The sequence below is a fragment of the Alexandromys fortis genome, unplaced genomic scaffold (genome assembly GCF_014885135.2).
Source record: "Alexandromys fortis isolate MF-2015 unplaced genomic scaffold, M_Fortis_MF-2015_v1.1 scaffold_296, whole genome shotgun sequence".
Lineage (NCBI taxonomy): Eukaryota > Metazoa > Chordata > Mammalia > Rodentia > Cricetidae > Alexandromys > Alexandromys fortis.
Window position 1 is genome coordinate 597,173 of NW_026068172.1, and position 21,100 is coordinate 618,272.

General features: G+C 48.5%; 1 protein-coding gene across 13 annotated transcripts in view; it reads left to right on the forward strand.

Annotated features, from left to right (window-relative positions):
- Eps15l1 (epidermal growth factor receptor pathway substrate 15 like 1) overlaps positions 1-21,100 on the forward strand; it is an 81,833-nt gene that overhangs the window by 34,047 nt on the left and 26,686 nt on the right. For 12 of the 13 annotated variants that reach the window (XM_050128406.1, XM_050128413.1, XM_050128414.1 and 9 more), the window contains 11 exons: positions 1,973-2,206; positions 4,028-4,185; positions 6,265-6,421; positions 6,661-6,746; positions 7,926-7,998; positions 8,499-8,660; positions 9,284-9,481; positions 10,966-11,130; positions 16,618-16,741; positions 17,557-17,607; positions 18,427-18,563. In XM_050128406.1, the coding sequence (XP_049984363.1) occupies positions 1,973-2,206; positions 4,028-4,185; positions 6,265-6,421; positions 6,661-6,746; positions 7,926-7,998; positions 8,499-8,660; positions 9,284-9,481; positions 10,966-11,130; positions 16,618-16,741; positions 17,557-17,607; positions 18,427-18,563 (1,545 nt within the window). The remainder of the gene's footprint in view (positions 1-1,972; positions 2,207-4,027; positions 4,186-6,264; positions 6,422-6,660; positions 6,747-7,925; positions 7,999-8,498; positions 8,661-9,283; positions 9,482-10,965; positions 11,131-16,617; positions 16,742-17,556; positions 17,608-18,426; positions 18,564-21,100) is intronic. The other variant, XM_050128410.1, reaches the window with a different exon arrangement.

Sequence of the window (21,100 nt, forward strand, 5' to 3'; positions counted from 1 at the left end):
CTCTCTCTCTCTCTCTCTCTCTCTCTCTCTCTCTCTCTCTCTCTCTCTCTCTCTCTCTCTCTCTCTCTCTCTCTCTCTCTCTCTCTCTCATACACACACACTTTTTCCTGCATCATTTTCAAGGAGATAAATTGCAAACACAGTGCCTTTATTTTTGTAATAATTGGAGCTGGTCTTTTTTTTTAATTTTAATTAAATATCCATTCAAATATTTACACTTCCTTCCCTCCTCCCAATCTCCTGCGAGGGGTTGGTCCACCAACTGAGGCAGTGTGCCTGTTCTAATGGGAACTCACCAAATTCAAGCTGGACCGGGTCTGAATGAGCATGTGATCAAACCAGACTCTCTGATTGAGCTGGTCTTTTTTTTGTTTGTTTGTTTTTGTATTTTTTTTTTGAGGCAGGGTCTCAGATAATTGGAGCTGGTCTTTTTTTGTTTGTTTTTGTGTTTTTACAGAGAGACAGGATTTCACTGTGTGGTCCTGGCTATCCTGAAACTCACTCTGTAGACCCAGCTGTCCTCAAACTCAGATATCCGCCTGCCTCTGCCTCGCAAATGATAGGCTCAAAGGCTTGTGCCACCACTGCCTGGCTTGAAGCTGGTCTTAAACTCCTGATTCTTCTGCCTCTTATTTCCCTAGTTTTAGAATTATACATGAACAGCGCCTAGATTTCCAGTTACGTTTTAAAATAGACTTTAAAATCTGTGATATTGGGGCTGGAGAATTGTCTCAGGGCTTAAGAGCATAGCAGAGGACCAGGGTTTGATTCCCGTCTCCTACATGGAGACTCACAGCTTCAGTTACAAGAGATCTGACACCCTTTTCTGGCCTCCATGAGCTCTGCACAAACCTAATGGACAGACACACAGGCAGGCAAAACACTCATAGATATAAAAATAAATCTCGAAAATCTGTGATTTTTGTCAGTGTGTACCTGTCATCCTAGTACGCTGAGGCAGGAGGATTGGGATTCATATCAAGACTGCCTCCATATAAATAAATACATAGACTTGATTTAGAACACGTCCCTCTGCTCCCCCTGCCTGCCCTCTCTCTGTCCCCTCTGGAATCTACTCCGTGTCTCCTGAATATTTTGAAGTAGAAGCTCCTTTCAGGGTCTGTGCACTTCCAGATTTCAGAAATTTGGTAATCAAGCTTAGTGGTCATACCTCATACTGATGGACTCAGAACTGTTACATACATGTATTTCACTTTTCCTGTCTGTTCTTGGCTACTACAACTTTTTTATTGCTAATAGATTAATAACGATTGAAATAAAGTAATTGCAGCAAAGACTGGGGCTCAGTGGGTAGAGTACTTATTAGCATGCACAAAGCCCTGGAGTCATCCCATGCCACATAAATCAGGTGTGGTGGCACATGCCTGTAATCTCAGCACTCTGGAGGTGGTCACGGCAGGAAGATCAGGTGTTTAAGGTCAGTTATTTAGTGAGCATGAGGCCAGCCTGAGAAACATGTCTCAAAACAGTCATGGCAATGTACTATAATAGAAGTGTTACGAATGTGGTCTTTTGTTTCTGGAATTTCCTACCTAACATTTCAGACCACGGGTAACTCAAACCTTGGCAAGGAACCCTCAGATCTGGCTGTGTGGTGTCTGGGCCATTGTCTGTGCTCACAAAGAACCCTCAGAACTGGCTGTGTGGTGTCTAGGCAGTTGTTTCTGCTCACAAGGAACACTCAGAACTGGCTGTGTGGTGTCTGGCGGTTGTCTTTGCTCACAAGGAACCCTCAGAACTGTGTGGTGTCTGGATGGATGTCTGTGCTCACTTCACTTGCCTAAATTCAATATGGCTCAAGAAGCTGCAGAGGAGGCTGATGTCTGAGAAAAGATGAACAGATTCCTTGGAGCCTCTAGGGGTTCCCATGGCTCCCAAGACTGCACGAGACTCTCTTTCAGTTCTGTGGCCCCTGCCCCTCAGTTCCTTTCTCTTCTCGTTGGCACCACAGGCCATGCATTTGGTGTACCGCGCCTTGGAGAAGGAACCAGTGCCCTCCGTCCTGCCCCCATCCCTCATCCCACCCTCCAAGAAGAAGAAGACAGTGTTTGCAGGAGCTGTGCCTGTCCTGCCTGCCAGCCCCCCACCCAAAGACAGCCTCCGCTCCACGCCATCCCATGGCAGCGTCAGCAGCCTCAACAGCACAGGCAGCCTGTCTCCAAAGCACAGTGTCAAGCAGACTCAGGTCAGTGTCCACTGTCCGGTCCTGCACGCACGCACGCACGCACCCTTCCTTCCTTCCTTCCTTCCTTCCTTCCTTCCTTTTTTTTTAATTGATTTTTATTGAGCTCTACATTTTTCTCTGGTTCCCTCCCTGCCTCTCCCCTCTCTTTTCTTTTACATATGAGGGTGCCCTTGAATTTGGGGCATAGATGTTCAGTATTGAGATTTCCTCTTGATGGATTTTTCCTGTGACTAAAATGAAATGTCCTTCTTTGTCTCTTTTGATTGATTTTAGTTTGAAGTCTATTTTGTTAAATATTAGGATAGCTACACCCACTTGTTTCTTAGGTCCATTTGATTGGAATATTTTTTCCCAACCCTTTAATCTGAGACGATATCTATCTTTGAGGTTACGGTGTGTTTCTTGTATGCAGAAGAAGTATGGATTCTGTTTTCATATCCAATCTGTTAGCCTATGCCATTTTATAGGTGAACTGAGTCTATTTATATTAAGGGAAATTAATGACCAGTGATTACTATCTCCTGTTAATTTAGTTTTCATGGTTGGTGATGTTTATTTGTGTGCTTTTCCCTTCTTTGGAATTTACTGCTGTGAGACCATCAATTGTCTGTTTTTGTTGGTGTAGCCGACTTCCTTGGGTTGGAGTTTTTCTTCTAGTATTTTGTGTAGGGCTGGGTTTATGGCTAGGTATTGGTGAAATCTGGTTTTGTCACGGGATATCTTGTTTTGTTCTTCAGTGGTGATTGACAGTTTTTCTGGGTATAGTCATCTGGGCTGCCATCTGTGGCTCAGATGGTTGTTCCTCGTGGTACAGTCAGTGTACACTCGTGGTACAACTAGTTACCCTGTTGGTCACTCCCGGACTCTGCTCCACTCCCTTGGAGTTTGCTGTCTCAGGCCTGCTCTAGCCTAGATTTTCAGGTCAGACCTGTTTCTGTAGATGTCCCTGGTCTGGATCTGTTCCTGCAGAGGTCCCTGGCTTGGGGTTGGTCCTGAACAGGACTCTGGCTCTGATCTACTCCCTTGGAGTTCCCAGGCTCAGGTGCACCCAGACCCATAGAGAACCTTGCTCAGGCTTACTCCCTCGGAGGTCCCAGACTCACGTCTGGACCTGCAGAGATCACTGGTTCCTGCCTACTCCCTTGGAGGTCCCAGACTCACAGAGGTCCTGGTTCAGGCCTAGTTTCTCGGAAGTCCTGCACCATTATTTCTTGACAGCAAAAAAAGAAAAAACTTTGATTCAATTCTAAAAAAAAATTGCCTAGAGGTATGGGGCTGGAGAGATGACTGCTTCCAGAGGACCCGGGTTTAATTCTCAGCACCCACATTGCAGCTCACAGCAGTCTGTACTTAAGCATGTGATGCATAGACAGTAACACCAATATGCATAAAATAAATAAATAACCTAGAAAAATTTCTAGAAGGATTCAGAATTAACTTTCTTGCTCACTTGCAGGTAAGTGAAATTGTTCCCTGGTACCTGTGAAGCCTGGGCTCCAGAACCCCCAGGGTGCCAGTGGCCTGCAGTGGTGTCCTCATTGAAGTGATACAGTGTCTTCACAGAGCCCAGAGTGTGTGTTCCTAGACTCTCCACATTCAGAGAAAAGACTCACCTGGGTTCAAGTTCCAGCACCCATTGGCAGCTCACAGCTGTCTGTAACTCTTGTTCCAGGGAATCTGATGCCCTCATGCAGACATACCTGCAGGCAAAACACCAATTAAAAATAAATAAGTCATTTTTAAAAAATGAAAAGAAAGCCTAGATGTTAGCTCATACTAGAACAGGGCTCATGGGTAAGTCACGGTTGTAATATGTTTCAGCCACCAGTAGCCTGGGTGGTGCCTGTGGCAGATAAGATGCGCTTCGATGAGATCTTCTTGAAGACAGACCTGGACCTTGATGGCTATGTGAGTGGCCAGGAAGTAAAGGAGATCTTCATGCACTCGGGCCTCACACAGAACCTTCTGGCACACATTTGGTAAGAGTGGAAGCCATGGTAGAGGTGGCTCTGAGAGGCTGGGAAGTGGGCAGACAGGAGGAAGGGCTCCAGTTTCCCAGGTGCCAATGAACAGGGAGGTTGGGTCAGCCTTCGTACTGGAGAGCTCTGTTGGGACAATTTCTCCACAAGCCTTACCTTGCTTCAGTTACCTGGGACAATCATTCTGCCTGCCACTTGGGTAACCCAGAGAGGGCCTTGACAGTTTAGTGAAGTCCTACTTGAAAGGGCAACACCTGCTTCCAACAGGGAGGAAGGTAGGGAATAGGACCCTTGTTTGTTCCTCAGTGTTATGGGAACCCTTTCCTGGGGAGATGTAACAACACCCCCCCACCCCCACACACACAGTGCACCAAGGATATACCCAAGTTCATACCACTGAAGTCCATTGGGGCACCAATGACTTAACTGGGCTTGCAGTTGATAGGTGAGATGTTTCTTACAAGAGTGTGAGGCACCCCAGAAAGGCTGATGATGGAGGCCTCTTCAGTTAACTTTCTACACTTGGTGGCTCTTGGCACATCCTGGGATCCTTGGCTATGTGATTAGCGCAGAATTACATACAGTGTTTGGGATGTGTAGATGAGGGTCTAGCAACCCTCCCTACCCTGCTCTCCTATGGGAGACTGATTTAGTTAAAATTTCTATTGTTGTGATAAAACACTGTGACCAAAAGCAAAGTGGAATGGTTTATTTTTGCTTACATTTTCAGATAACAGTCTATCACTGAGGGAAATCAGATAGGAACTCAAAAAGGAATGTGGAGGCAGGAGCTGACGCAGGGGCCATGGAGGAGTGTTGCTTACTGGCTTGCTTGTTCCTCGTGGCTTGCTCAGCCTCCTTATACAGCTCAGGACCACCTGCAAAGGGACCACCCACAGTGAGCTGCCCCCTATTTTCAGTCATTAATCAAGAAAATTCCTGCACAGAGCTGCCTATAGTCCAATCTGATGGAGACATTTTCTCAAGAAGCCTCTACCCAGATGTGTCTGGGTTGTGTAAAGTTTAAAAAAAAATCAGCCAACACAGGGACAGACAGTCACGAGCCAATAGGCTCACTCTCAGGGTTCTCACAACTGTTCTGGTGTAGATGGTGGCCACTGTGTAACACTTGGTGCTGGGTGGAGGAGCCATCTTCATCTTCCCTCTGCCATCTCAGAATGGGGTTCCTGTGGTTGCCTGGGCCAGGGCATTGAGTGACCTCCTGACCGCAGCAGGGAAACTGAGCCGGTAACATGGTGGCCAGAGAGAAGAACTGTCTTGAATAATCCTAGCCGGGCAGGGAAGAGAGCTAGCTGGCCAAGGGGCCGCGGTCACGGAGTTGCCTCTTTAGACAGGCTGCTGGCTCCTTCAGAGCTGAGCTGCTGCACTCAAATAATGGAGGAGCTAGAGAGCAGCGCATGTCTGCTGTTTTTCAGCAATGCTCTGCAAGTAGCTGCTGCCAGAGTGGGCCCTTGAAGACCTTGTGCTCTGCCTTTGGCAGATGACTGCATTTTAACAGCAACTGCATCGGTCACCAGTAGTGGAAGTGTTTGCCCCTCACAAGGCCATTCACTGCCAGTTCAAGTCTGGGGCATTCCTGTTCTCTCTTATTCCACACTAGAAACAGAGGCCAGAGGCAAGTTCCTGGTGGTGCAGACACTGTGGCAGGGACTATGTCTCCAGACCTCCATAGTGCAGCTCTTGTCCCTACTGACTCACACATGGGTAGATCCTAGATTCTCCAGGAATCAGAGTGTAGGCCTACGCCTTCTGCACAGGAGCTAATGGGGCAACCACGTCTCTACAGTACCGTGAATGAGGCGAACCAAGAAAGCCTTGACCCTACAGTCAGCTGGAAGTGTATGCTAGGGGCAGGGTCCTTCCTGAGACCAGGCGCCTCAGTTGTGTAGGCCAGACCCTCACTCCTGTACTGTCGGCCTGTTACCAGCCTCGAGTAGGTGCTCATCAGCACTAGGGAAATGTGGAGGCCATGCTCAGGTCTTGCTTGGTAAGTGGGGCATGCTCAGGGTAGGTGGCAAGTACAGCTGTGGTGTGTAATTGCATCCACGTCTCTCCCAGGGCCCTGGCTGATACGAGACAAACGGGGAAGTTAAGCAAAGAGCAATTCGCGCTAGCTATGTATTTCATTCAGCAGAAGGTCAGTAAAGGCATCGACCCTCCTCAAGTCCTCTCGCCAGACATGGTGCCACCCTCGGAGAGAGGCACTCCCATTCCAGTAAGTAACCAGACACCCTTGCTTCTGTTGTTCCCGCCACCCACCAGAAGGTGGTGCTGGTGCTCCAAGAGCCCCTAAGTCCTCAGTCCCCAAGCCCAGGTTGGGGATGGGTGTGTGGTATCCTGTGACTGGGACACCTGGAGTGTTCTCAGGCCATTGGCCAGCACTTTGGTCCCCTGCTGTACCAGAGATGTGGGCTGTTGGCTTCCTGTGACTCTGTGTCTGACGTTTTATCCTAGGATAGTTCGTGTGCTCTCGGGTCAGGGGAATTCACAGGTGTTAAGGAGCTGGATGACATTAGCCAGGAGATCGCTCAATTGCAGAGGTATGTGACTGTCCTCTTTCCTGGTGGCTTGTGATGCAGTGGCCTTGTGTCCATGGAGAACACAGTCTTTTCGGATCTGCTTCTGTTTGGGTCTTTGTTGCTCTGAGCCCACATTGTCCAGGTAGCCTCAGCAGGTTGTGGCTACACAGTTGCACAGGGACACAGACAGCAGGGATGAGCCCAGCTTAGGAGAGAGCCCCTCATCTGGAGCACCTGGTCTGCACAGTGGGCCAGTCCCTCCCTGCCCTTCACCACAGTGGGTGACTGCTACTGCTCTCCCTGTCACTCCTCATGGCTCCCCGAGCCCAGTTTTGTTTCCAGTCCTGCCTTTCAGAAAATTCTACCGTGTCTCCCCATGCCCACAACAGCTCCTCAGAGTCCATTGTTTGTTGTGGTGCTGGTTGGCATTTGTGTGCAGACCTTTGTCCCCAGTGTCCCTCTACTCTTGTTGAGTGGACGGACCCTCAGTGTCAGACTACTGAGTAGCATTTCCCTGGGTGTGGAATGTAGGGATGGTGTCTCTCTGTGCGACAGTCATGGAATTGAGCAGTGTGGTGACATAAGTGTGTTATGGAGATGCCTGTACCAACTGTCTGGGGTGTTGGAGCCCATGGAAAAGGTGTGTGCCTGAGCTTCTCTCTAAGTCCTTACCCCTTTGGGCCCAAGTTCTCCATTTTCTTGCTGGCTGTCAACTGGGGTGGGGGTGGTTGCTAATGTTGGAGACCACTTTTATACCTCCCTGTTTACCTCCTGAACCTTCAGAGTTAGTAAGGGCTTGGCTAGTCCCTGTCATACTTAGGAGTCTCCGTTTTCCTCTTTGGCCATCAGATGGGGAAGACCCTATGCTCTCAGGCAGTGAGCACTGGGAGAGGAGCCTCTTGTGTGCAGGTTCCGCTGTGCCCTAGGGTGGGGGATTGTTGGTTAGTCCAGGAGTGTTGCTGTAAAGAGTACCTAAGACTAGGTAATGTATAAAAGAGAGCGGCTTCTTTCCCTCAGTTTAAGAAACTGATCTATCTGGTCTCTGATGAGGACTTCAGGACATAGGCTGTCACAGTGACATAGGACCAGTTTTATGGCAAACCTGAGGGGACAGGACACATGAAGTCATTCAAGGTCAGGGTCACAGCTGCGTACCATGAGTATGGATTCACTTTTTCTGCGTTGTCTTTAAACCTGCAGAGAGAAGTACTCATTGGAGCAAGACATCCGAGAAAAGGAAGAGGCCATCAGACAGAAAACCAGCGAAGTACAGGTATGGATGCTGCATCTTGGCTTGTATTTTTTTCTTCTGATACAGGGTTTCTCCGTGTAGCCCTGGCTGTCCTGAAACTCTGTACACCAGGCTATCGTTGAACTCACAGAGATCACCTGCCTCTGCTTTCCCAGTGCTGGAATTAAAGGTGTGTGCCACCACTGCCAGGCAGCTTGGGCCTGCTTTGTGCTGAGTGTAGGGAACATGCTTTAGAAACAGCTTTGGGATTGCAAAGTGTTTTTGTTTCCTTGCCGGCATCGGTGATGGAACCTGGGGTTTCATTCATACTTGGTAGGCAATGACCATAAAAAACCCTGCCTCATCTGTGCTCAGGTGCCAGACAAGAACCCAGGACCTCATGCTCACCCTCAGCCAGCACGGGGATGGAGCATCATCTTACAGAGGTCCAACAAAGCCACAGCCAAGCCCAGAGAATGCTTTTAATCTCTCCTTGTTTAGGGCCATTAACAGTGTCAGTCAACACCTTCCCATTTCCCTAGGAGTTACAAAATGACCTGGACAGGGAAACCAGCAGTCTACAGGAACTTGAGACACAGAAGCAGGATGCCCAAGACCGCCTGGATGAGATGGACCAGCAAAAGGCCAAGTTGCGGGACATGCTGAGTGATGTGCGGCAGAAATGCCAGGATGAGACCCAGATGGTGAGTCCCACGGTGTGGAAGATGTTCCGAGTGTCCCTAACAGCCAACAGATGACTGAATGCCTGGAGTGGAATCTCCCGACCCGTGAATGATCCCTCCATCCCTAGAGATCAAGTTGCAGAATTGCATGGCTTTCATAACCATGGCCTGGACACCCGGCTGTGGTCTGTGTCCCACATCAGAAAACAGCTCCGGGTGCCTCTCTGCTGCTTCCATTTTATGTGCATTGGTATAAAGGTGTCAAGTCCCCTGGAACTGGATTTACAGACAGTTGTTAGCTGCCATGTGGGTGCTGGGAATTGAGCCCAGGTCCTCTGGAAGAGCAGTCAGTGCTCTTAACCGCTGAGCCATCTCTCCAGCCCCCCCCCCATTCTGCCTTTTAAAAAATGTTTATTATTATACTTACTCATTTTTTGTGAGAGATATTTTGTGTGTGTGTGTGTAGGTTAGAGGATTTCAGTGGGGCTTGGTCCTTTCCTTTCACTCTGTGCACCCACCCTGATCTTGAGGCTAGGCAGTCTCCATGTGTACCCACTAAGCACCTCTCCAGCTTCACACAGTGAAAAAGTTCGATGTCTTGTCTTTCTGTCCCTGACTCGTGAGTTCCTTGACTGTCACTTCAGATCTCATCACTGAAAACCCAGATCCAGTCTCAGGAGTCAGACTTGAAGTCTCAAGAGGATGATCTCAACCGGGCCAAGTCAGAGCTGAATCGGCTGCAGCAGGAGGAGACACAGCTGGAGCAGAGCATCCAGGCGGGACGTGCCCAGCTGGAGACCATCCTCAAGTCCCTGAAGTCCACGCAGGATGAGATCAACCAGGTATTTTGATGGGGCTGGGGGCTAACTGACGCTGGGTTCCCTGTGTGGTTACTTGGGCTTTTTTGTCTCACCTGCCTGTGTGCTGTGGGTCAGTGGTGCTGGAGAGATTAACTGGTGGGGGCTTTATGCAGTGTGGCTCAGGGTGCCTGGCATGCTGTTCCATGAGTGCTTGGGCCTCTCCTGGCAGCTGGGAGGAAACTCTGACCGTGCCCTGTCCTTCTGCATATAGTGAGCATTGAATTTTGTGGTGGTCTCTGGTATGCAGGCCACAGAAATAGGATGGTACTGGGCTTGATACATAGGAAAGAAAACCTGTGTCCTCTAGACTGAAAGTGCTTGTCTGCAGGTTACATACTGGCAGGGCAACTTGGGGGTTAATTCTTTGGGATTGTTTTCAGGCTTTTTCCTCCCTCCTTCAGAGTCTTACATGGAGATGGTCCAAGATGCACATAGAATTGCTGATAGAGTAATAGTTGATGATGGTACTAGACAGATGTCACTGTGTAGCCCCTGCAAGTCTGGAACTCACTATGTAAACCAGTCTTTCCTTGAACTCATAGACAGCCTCTGTCTTGAGTGCTGGGTTTAAAGGTGTGTGCCACCATGGCCATCATCATTCCTTTTGTTTGTTTTGGTTTTCATTTCAGGTTTTTTGGATTTGAGGTTTTGTTGTTGTTGTTGTTCTTGAGACAGACTCTCATCGTATAGTTCAGGTCAGCCTTGAATTTGTGACATTCTCCGCCTCAGCCTTTGCAGGCCTTCCGCTGGCTTCTCCTCTTCCCCTTCCTCTTGTTTTCATTAGCAGATACTACACAGCAGGTATCATTTTGACGTTCCTGTGTTTGCCTTCCCATCATTCCCAATACTCGTTTTTAAATTAGAGGAGACAGAAAACAAAAATTGTAATCACAAAAAGCTGGACATGAAAAAAAAAAAAAAGCTGGACATGGTAATGCATGCCTTTAATCCCAGCTCTTGGGACACAGAGGTAGGTGGGTCTCTGTGACTTTGAAGCTAGCCTGGTCTACGTAGTGAGTTTTAAAACATCCAGAGCTATGTAGAGAGATCCTGTCTCAAAACAAAACAAAACAAAAATAAAGAAACAGAGGTTGGGTCTAGGACCAATTGGGTGCACTGAGCTGTCTCTGTTGCATCTGTCACTGTCCTCCGTGAGTTCTCTGTCTGGGAGTGAGGGAAAACATGCGCACAGTGAAAACCTGAGAGGTAACAGATTGCCATCCCAGATTCTGTATAATTGTAGTTGGTTGAGAATTGGCAAATGTTTGGGGGAGCAAGTACTCCTCTGGGGGTTGGACTGCAGAGCCCTGGAGCAATAGGTTGTCTTGGTTTTCACGGATCAGTGCATCCTGAGTAGTATACAGCATGCGCAGGGCAGTCCTTCCCATGAGCGTGATGCCCTGGGGAAGGCATCCTGCTGGCTGCACCCCAAGCTATTCTTGATGTCCATGGTATTTATCTTGCAGGCGAGAAACAAGCTGTCGCAGCTTCAGGAAAGCCATCTAGAAGCTCACCGGAGCCTGGAACAGTATGACCAGGTGCCCGATGGGGTCTCTGGCACCAGCCTGCCTGACCTGGCCACCCTGAGTGAAGGCGTCTTGCTGGCAGAGAGGGGCGGCTTTGGAGCCATGGTAAAGGTCGAGTAAGCGTCACCTGGTCCTCGTGGGCTCTGCTGCAGCTGCAGAATCTGCACATAACACTGGCTCCCTCGGTGCATGGCACCCCTTGTTTTTGATGGCAATCTGCACAGGGCCCAGGGGCTGGTGGTCAGATTTATCCAGCTGTCTAGAAGCTGTGAAGTCCAAATGTTCCATTTCCACAGAAGTGTTTCTATTGTAGAGGGCAAACCTAACCAAAGCCAATGTGGTCCCATGCAGTTCTGTGTTCCACTGATGGTGCTCTTGGGGTGCACGTGTGTTATTCAAGTCTAGTGATTCTGAAAGATGGAAAACCACTGGAGGTACAGCTCGTAGTGAGCACCACAGGTCCCAGGTTCCATCCTGCAACGCACAATCAAAACACCGCAGCTTGTCTGCCTTCCAGGTGCTGTGTGGTCAGCTGTCAACTGGCCTTTCTGGGAGAAAATCAACACTGTGGCCTTTACTGCTTGTGAGCCATCAGCCCAGGCAGTGTAACCCTTCTCTCAAGTTGTCAATGCCCGTTGTTGGAGCCATCAGCCCCCGCCTACGGATATCTCTTTGGTTAGGCTTATGAGTCCTGGTATCTGGGCTGCTATGCTGCTCTTAACCACTTGGCCGCCTCATCTTCCAGGGCTCTGCCTTGCTCCGGCCCTGCTGCTTCTCCCTCTTTGTCCCTTCCCTTCTTGTCTTGTGCTCTAAACACAGCCACCTTTCCCTCTCTTCTCTGTGTTTCTTTCGCATCCAAGAACTTACAGGGAAGTCTGTATCTCTGCCTGTCCCTTGTGTCTGCCCACAGAAGTTCCCTTCACTCCTGGACTCAAAAGCAGGTGGCTTCCTGCCCACCTCAGCTCTCAGGCTTCACTGTTCCATGGGATTCCCATGGGATTCCCTGCGCTGTGGCCTGTAGCTGGTTTCTTGTGACTGCCCTCTCCACTTGGTCTCACCATTGCTTCCCATGCAGCTGGCTTGTCCTGTGTCCTGGGCCAGGGAAATGCTCACTCTAAGCCTGCCCTTGTAGACTGCTTGGTTTGTTGTTTTCTGTCTGTCTCTTGAGACAGGATGTCACTGCAGGCCAGGCTGGCCTGGAACTCCAGAGATTCCAGTTTTGGGGATTAAAGGTGTGTGCCTGGCTCTCCTTGGCTTTTATCGGGCTCACATCCTGGGCTGCATCTTTGCAGTGGGTGACAGTTTGCTGGTGGCTGGTCATTTCTGCTACCACCTGAGGCTTTTGTACCTGGGTATTTTTGTTCATTGTTGAAATAGGTGGAGTTTGTATGGTTGACTGTCACTTGTACAGTGTAACTGTCAGATATATTACCTAAAAACTCAATACTTGTGTCTGAAAGAACCCACATCTCTTTGTATAAATAGTTTTAAGATAATTTCTGGGGCTATTGCCATTTCTTAATAAACACTTTGAAGCAAGGTCTTTGTTCAGTTTTCCATCTGGGGACTGGAGCAGAATGCTCCAGTTCTCTTCGTGGGGTGCAGCTAGGGGCTGTGCTTATGGAGAACAGTGCAACCAGAGTGGACATCTAGAACTTTCTGCAGGTGATTTTTTTTTTTAACAATTTATTTATTTATTTATTATGTATACAATATTCTGTCTGTGTGTATGTCTGCAGGCCAGAAGAGGGCACCAGACCTCATTACAGATGGTTGTGAGCTACCATGTGGTTGCTGGGAATTGAACTCAGAACCTTTGGAAGAGCAGGCAATGCTCTTAACCACTGAGCCATCTCTCCAGCCCCTGCAGGTGATTCCTGAGTCACTGAGTTAAATGTTAGGTTCCCATGGTGGAGACATAGGATCTTAAGGCCATGCTCATCTCTGTGTATATCCTTAATTACTTTTTTCTTTCACAGTGCTGTAGGTGGAGTCCAGGGTCTAACATGTTAGCAAGGACGGAGCCCAGGGCCTCATGTGTTAGCAAAGGTAGAGCCCAGGGCCTCACACATGTTAGCAAGTACTTAACCACCAAGCCTTGAACCAGCCCAAAGTCATGTTTATTTCTTGTGGACTGATGGATACACAGCCTACCCAGCAGAGAAAAAGCTGTGAACCATCCCATTTGTTACTTTGATTCATCAGCACAGTTGGGTCCTTGGTCCCTTTCAGCCCCGGTAACATGCAGGAGCCAAGGTTATGGACTCCCAGCAAGTAAATGAGAGCTACTTAGCTGGTTACTTGAACTCAGTTGAGAATGGGAATATTAAATCAGGACAGTTAGCAGGAGCTCCAGCATTGGGCCCCCACCCAACACACTTTTCATTTTGTTTTGTTTTGTTATTTGAGGCAGGGCCTCATGGTATAGCCATGGCTGACCTGGAACTCAATTATGTAGACCAGGCTGGCCTTGGGCTCAGAGAGATCCATATGCCTCTGCCTCTTAGTGCTGAGATAAAAGGGATGCACCCCACACCCAGCCCCCAACACTGTAAAAAGCAGGGATGTCACAGAAATTTTTTGGTGCCCTCTGTGACCATATCTATACTCTGAAAGCAGGCAGAAAGCTCCTGCTGCCTTGCTTTTGAAGGCATTATCTGCATCTGAGCACATGGCTCATCAGTGGGGGCTTGCCTAGTGTATGTGAGGCCCTTGGTCCCATCCTCCATGCTGCAAAAGCTAGTAATTATATGAAATTAGTTAATGTGTTTTACCTCTGTGAAGGAACTTATCACCTATCCTAATGTAGTCACCTCATCATTGAGTGACCACATGATTCAGTGTTCTGGGAAGATGGCATCTGCTAGTGGCATTGTAGATTGGTTCATCCGCTTCTAGGCATATGCTGATAGCATGTGTTCTATATTTGGAAGTGCCACGGGCCTTGTACTTAGCCTTGTATTCTGTCTCCCAGAGTGACATACCCTTCATTCTGGCTGGTAACTGGCTGTGTTCTCATTTGTGGGTAAAGAAAAGCCTTCTTTCCAGCTCCATTTCTTCCTTACTCTTAATGTGAGCCAGTGCCTTGGCTACAATGCTGAGCTGTACCCAGCTGTTCTATGGCCCCCTTCAGGGATGATGTCAAAGCTGCATGAGGTGTGCGATTTCTCCTGACATTGCTGCATAGGCCCCACCATCCCACCATGTGAGAACTGGTAGTGCACTTCACAGGCACGTTTGTGCCATTGAAACCCACTCACTCATCGCCCTCCCTTCAGAATTGTAAACAATAGATAGTACTCTGCCCTGTCCATAAACAGCAGCGTAAGCTTCCTTTCCGAGACCAAGCTCCATCCCTCATCCCTTTGTCTCTTAGACACAGCCCATTCCTCACCCAGGGCTAGTCCAAAAGTCTTCTGCCTGACTCGGCTTTCTTAGGTCATAATCTTCTGCCAGTGTCTCTCTGTCCTTGAACCACAATAGCTGTGTGCCCTTCCTTTGCCCATGGTGTGGCAGAGAGGTCCATCTTCTGCCTCAGTGCACAGGGCAGAGTCTCCCATCACATTCCTCTCCGTCCTGAACCCCAGCAGCTGCACTGGGGTGTGCATCTCGGGGCTGGCAGCACCCAGGCGTCTTCAGCAGATGCTGCGCTGACTGCATCTGTGCTTAACCTCCCTGAGCGCCAGGCCTGGCTTCCCTAGGAAGGCCTGTGCCCAGAAGCTCTGAAGAATTGGTCCCAGGTAAGAAAATGGCCCACCACTTCTTCAAGTTGTAACTACTGCTTACTATTTCTTTAATCTTTATTTCTTCATTTCCTGAGAATCTTGCTATGTGGCCAAGCTCGTCAGGAACTCTTGTCTGAGGTGCTGGAAGCCTTATTAGAATGTGTCCCTTTAGACATTTGTCTGCTTTCACAGATGCCCCAGCTTTGAATGACTTGGTCATGGGAGAGTGCTACTGTAAGCCATCTGCTGGCCATGATAGCGTACACATTTAATTCCAGCAGTCAGGGAGGCAGAGGCAGGCTGATATGTGAGCCCAAGGTCAGCCTTGTCTACATAGTGAGTTCCAATCTAGTCAGGGCTGCACAGCGAGACACCCCCCCCCCCCCCCCCCCGTCTCCTTGGGGCGGGGGGATTCCAGTTCAGTAGCCCTGTTTCTTGGAGGATTGTGTTTTTCTTAGGCTTCTGCCCTGATTCTCAACCCAACATTCTGCTTGCAGGGGTCACCCCACCCCTCGGCCCATTTCCACTATAGAAAAGCACTCTTCAAAAGTAAATGGCTTTTTTTTTTCCTGCTGCTTTGAATACACTTGCCAGTTTCTAGAAATAAGCACCTTTTTATAAAAATGCAAAATGCCCTGCATGCTTTAGCAACTCCCACTACACCAGGGTCACCCCAGACCTTACTTCCTGCTTGGGCAGAAACGGCCCACTTCTTTCTTGACATAGAACTGTGGGGGCTGGGGGCTGATGGCACTGCCCCCCCCACTATCATTCCACTTTCTGCCCCTGTGAATGTCGTAAGTCCAGGGGCCTTTTATGAATGGGATCCCACAGCATTTATCTCTCTGTCACTGACCTCTTATTTCTATTTAGCTTCACATCCTCAAGTCTCCTCTTTTTTTCTATTTATTTCCTTTTATTTTTTAAAACAGTCTTTTCTCATTTTACATACCAATCCCAGTTCCCTTTCCCTCCCCTCTTCCTGCTCCCCCCACCTTCCACCTACCCCACCATCCACTCTTCAGAGAGAGTGAGGCTTCCCATGGGGAGTCAACAAACTCTGACACATCTAAGGCCACCCCCCCCCCCTATATTGGGGCTGAGCAAGGTATCCCTCCAAAGAGAATGGGCTCTAAAAAGCCATTCGAACACTAGGGATAAATCCTAGTCCCACTGCCAGTGACCCCTCAGACTGCCCCAGCCACACAGCTGTCACCTGCATGCAGAGGGCCTAGTCTGGCCCTATGCTGGCTCTCCCGCTGTCAGTCTGGAGTCAGTGAGCTCTCACTAGCTCAGGTCATCTGTTTCTGTAGGACCATCATAATCTTGACCCTTTTGCTCATTTGATTACTCCTCCCTCTCTTCGACTGGACTCTGGGAGCTTGGCCCAGTGCTAGCTGTGGATCTCTGCATCTGCTTCCATCAGTTGCTATATGAAGTTTCTATGATGACAATTAAGGTAGTCATAAATCTGATTGCAGGGGAAAATCAGTTCAGGTACCTCTCCACTATTGAAGTCTCCTCTTTTCACAGCAGAATTTCCTTCCTCTTTGAGGTTGGATATTATTCTACCATATGGGTGGATTAGATTCCATCTATTTGCTCATTTCCCTCAGTGATTTTATTAGAGTTGTTTTAGATTTATTGCAACACTGCAAAGCTGTGGTGCAGAGTTTCCATGTGTGCCATGCCTGGTTTCTATTGCATCTCAGCAAATAAACCAGCGTCTAGGGTTGTTTTTCTAAAATGTCCACTGGTGGGACTACTCTTGAGGTATTCTGTCCTGGCTCACACTGCGTCAAGTGCAGGTCTGATTTAGGTGTAGGTCAGAAGTAACTCAGCGCCTGTTCTTTCTTCACAATCCTAGGATGATCCTTTCAAAAACAAAGCCTTACTGTTTAGCAACAACTCCCAAGAACTACACCCAGACCCTTTCCAGGCGGAGGACCCCTTCAAATCCGACCCGTTTAAAGGAGCTGACCCCTTCAAAGGTACGCCCAGCCAGGGAAAGGACTGTTGTTTCCCCTCCTTTTTAAATGCTTTCTTACGTGTATGGGGTTTTCACCTGCATGTGTATGCATCATGTATATTCAGTGCCACTAGAGGGCACGAGAGGATGTCAGAGCCACCATGTGGGCACTGGGACTTGAACCTGGGCCCTTACCAGGATTAACTGACACTCTTAACTGCTAAGCCACAGATTTTTGTTTTTTGTTTGTTTTGGAGATAGGATTTCTCCATGTAGCATGGCTGTCCTAGAACTTGCTCTGTAGACCAGGCTGGCCACGAACTCACAAAGATCCTCCTGCCTCTGCTTTGCTTGTGTTGTGATTAAAGATGTGTGCCACCATGCCTGAGGAGCTTTCAGATTTTGATCTTAGATGTAAGAGACAGATCCAGCAGCTTTGGCTGTCACAGGTCATTATGACATGACCAGGACAACCACTGTGTCTCTATTCTGTGACTCAGCAAGTTAGGAGGAAATACAGGGATCCAGAGTGGAGAAGGAAAAGTGAGTTCATGAAGACTGTAGTTCTTTCTGTAGCCAGCCAGGCATCTGGGCCATCTCAAGTGTTTTCCTGCTTGAGACTGCCACTTTCACCCATGAACTTTCTGTGGCAGGGCCGGGGTGCACAGGGTCCACTTTTTCCCCTTAAACCAGGCAGGAGACATGTCTGCATTGTCCTCCTCCACTCAGGTGACTGCAGGAGACATGTCTCCCTGTCCTCCTCCACTCAGCTGACTGCAGGAGACATGTCTCCACTGTCCTTCTCCACTCAGCTGACTGCTGCTCTCTTTGCTCCAGGTGACCCCTTCCAGAATGATCCCTTCGCAGAGCAGCAGACGGCAGCCACAGGTAAAGTCTGGCTTTCTTGTGTCCCTGACAATGCTCAGTCTATCCAGATTCTGGAGACATAGTCACTTGTGCCATAGCTGCCTATGTTGGGTGTGTTATGTAACTGTCACACATGGTGGGATTTTCCACCACTCATGCCAGGGACTGTGATGTCATAGGAAAAGACAGCCATTATATGTCATGTGTGCCTTTTTTTTCTCCTGTGTTGGCATTGCCTAGTGTGACCAAAAGCCTGGATTCCTTCTCCAACCACAGAAACAAAAAAGATTTGGAATATTTGCATCCCAGCAGAGACTCCCATCCTGTCCAATGCCTAGTCCACCAGTGTGCTTCCTGATTACAGAGCAGAATGTACCTATCACAGATTTCTCCTTTAACCCCAGAACTCAGTAACTCAGTAGGCAGAGACAGATGGATCTCTTGAGTTCAAAGCCAGCCTACATAGCAAGATCCTGTCTCAAGAAACTTCTAACTGTTGTGTGTGTGTGTGCCACGTGTGGAAGTCAGGGCACAACTTTCAGGAGTCAGTTCTCTGCTTCCTCCATGTGCGTCAGGCTGTTAGGTTTGGCAGCAAATGCCCAGTAAAGCTTTTGACAGATGTGTAAAACTGTGGAAGGTTGAAAGACAGTCCATCACCCAGAACGGTTTTCACTTGGGGCCAGTGTCCCCATCCTAACCCTGGGGCAACTGATCACTCACAATTTGTGCCTCATTCTGAGCCTTCTCTCCCTGGCATCCACTCCTTACCTCTCCCTGGTACCTGCTCCTTATTACGTCCTTCTAGTATCTTTGCTCACCAGTTGTGCCCTCTCTTTCTAGACCCATTTGGAGGGGATCCCTTCAAAGAAAGTGACCCATTCCATAGTTCAACCACTGATGACTTCTTTAAGAAACAGACAAAGAACGACCCATTTACCTCAGACCCCTTCACGAAGAACCCTTCCTTACCTCCAAAGGTGAGTAGAGTAGTCTCTGTGTGGGGTCCACTCGAGCAGGTCTGATTTGATGTGTGTTTGGATGGGGCTGTGGTGTTCAGGAGGCTGGCTCGCTTGGCCAGGAGCTGGGATTATAAGGGTGGTCTCATTCCTGGTCAGTGAGGCGGCTCCCAACACTGTCTGTCCATTGCCAAGTCCTGTCTTGTGAGCCAATGTACTACAGTACCAAGTCAGGGCGAGGGCAATTCCTCAAATAGCTCTTGTCCCTTCCTGTCTCTCTCCTCTGCTGTGGTCCTCTGCCTCCCACCTCCACTCCATCTCCTCTGCTGTGGTCCTCTGCCTCCCACCTCCACTCCCTCTCCCACAGCTGTAGTAAAATATCACGAGTAGCTGGACACTTGTCCTCTCTGCTCAGGAGGGTGAAGGTGGGAGAAGAATTGAGCCCAGGAGTCCCAGGTCATCCTGGGCAACATGTATCTATATGAATTTGTGTGTGCCACATGTGTGCAGGTGCCCTGGAGGGCAGAAGAAAACATCATATCCCCTAGAGCAGGAGTTCAATTTGCTGTGAGTTATCTGACATGGATATTGGGAACCAGACTCAACAAGAGAGCACCAAGCGCTATTAACCACTGAGGAGTCCATAGCCCCTAGTGTGTGTGTGTGTGTGTATACACTTGTCAGTGCCACAACATATGTTGATGTCAAGATAACAAGTTGATATCTTTTCCACCAAGTAGGTTGTTAGGATTGTTGACTTAGATTGTCAGACTTGACAGCAAGCACCTTTGCTTGATGAATTGTCCCTTGGCTGTGCTCTGGGATCTAGGTGGTGCAAATCACTGAGTTAGATAACTTCTGAGTTATCACCCTCTTAGGTGTTGGCCTGTTTTCTGTTACTCTAACAAAATTCCTGAGGCTGACAATAAAGCAAAGAGGTTTATTTTGGTTCAGAGGTCCAGAGTAGTGTGGCCACTGGTTTTGTTGTGGGGGCAACATAGCAGCAGCCAGAGAAGGAAAACAGCCCTGCCCAGAAGGAGCATTTTTGTGGAAGTAAGGAACCAAAAGGCTGAGAGGTGCCAAGCTTCTTACTCTTCCCTCCATGTAACTTTCAGAAGACCTAACTGCCCCTACCAGACCTGACGTCATGATACAAGTGACCTCATATGGCTGGACATATAGCCAGGGCACAAGTGCACTCAGAATGCTGTGCCAGTTTCCCTTCCAGCTGTTATAGAATATAAGAAACAACAGAATTCCAGGCCATCCTGGCCATCAGAGCAAGTAGTGAGACATTGTGAGACACTGTCTCAAACAAAAACAAAACCCCAACGGGGTTGGTGGTGGTGCTGGGGTAACGGGGTGCTGGAGTGGTGGCTCGGCAGTCAAGAACACAACTGTGAAAACCTGAGGTGGGCATGCAGGCCCCAGCACCTGTAAAACAAGTTACCTGTGATCTTGGACATGTACAACATACCCTGAGCTGGGTAGAGACAGGAAGATGTTTGGGACTTGATGGTCAGCCCAGCTTCAGGTTCAGTAAGAGACTGCCTAAAAGAAATAAGGCAGAGGCTGCCTCTGGCCTTTGCTGTACACACTCACACCCACACACTTAGAAACAAATGGACTTCATGTTGAGACTGGGTTCCCATCGCCAAAATAGCTCATTATGTATGTACAATTTTACATCTTCTAGAATCCAGTCACTTTGCCCAACATGTTGGAGAGTGAATCACAACATATAATTGTTTTTCTGTTGAGATTTTTTTAAAGAAAAGATTTTAAGAAGTTTTTATTTTATTTGTATAGGTGTTTTGTCTTCATGTCTGACTGTATACCACATGAGTGCCTGGTGGCTATGGAGTCCAGAAGAGGGCATCAGATCCTTGCACCTTGAGATACATACAGGTGCCGGGAGCCCAGCTCTGGTCACTGGAAGGATAGCCAGTGCTTGAAACCACTGAGCCACCTCTCCAGCTCTGAACTTTTTTTTTTTTTTTTTTAATGAGACAGGTATTCTCTGGCCTGGAACCCAGAAATCTGCCTTTCTCTGCCTCCACAGTGCTGGCAGCATTTGTTATTTTTGCTTTGATCCTTGCTATATGGATCTCTCTATTTCTCTTTTCCTTTTGAGCCATATTCTCTCTGGATAGTCCCAATTGGCCTCAAAAGCCTGCAGCAATCCTCCTGCCTTGACCTCCTGTGTGTTTGGATGACAGGCACTTTGAATTTAAAAGAGTTAACCACTCCATTTTATTTGTTTGTTTGTTTGTTTATCTATTATTTGTTTGTTTATTTTGGCCTGAGACAGGGTTTCTCTTTGTAGCCTTGGCTGTCCTGAACTCACTCTGTAGACCAGGCCTGGCCTCAAACTCACAGAGATACACCTCCCTCTGCCTCCCCACTGCTGGGATTAAAGTCATACGCAGCCAAGCCCTTTAAGTACTCATAGAATTGGCCAGGCATTTGTCATTTGTCATTTCTGATTCTCTTCCTTCCATTGAAAGACAGACTTCCCTCCCGTTATTGAGCCACACCGTCAGCACCTCACTGGGAAA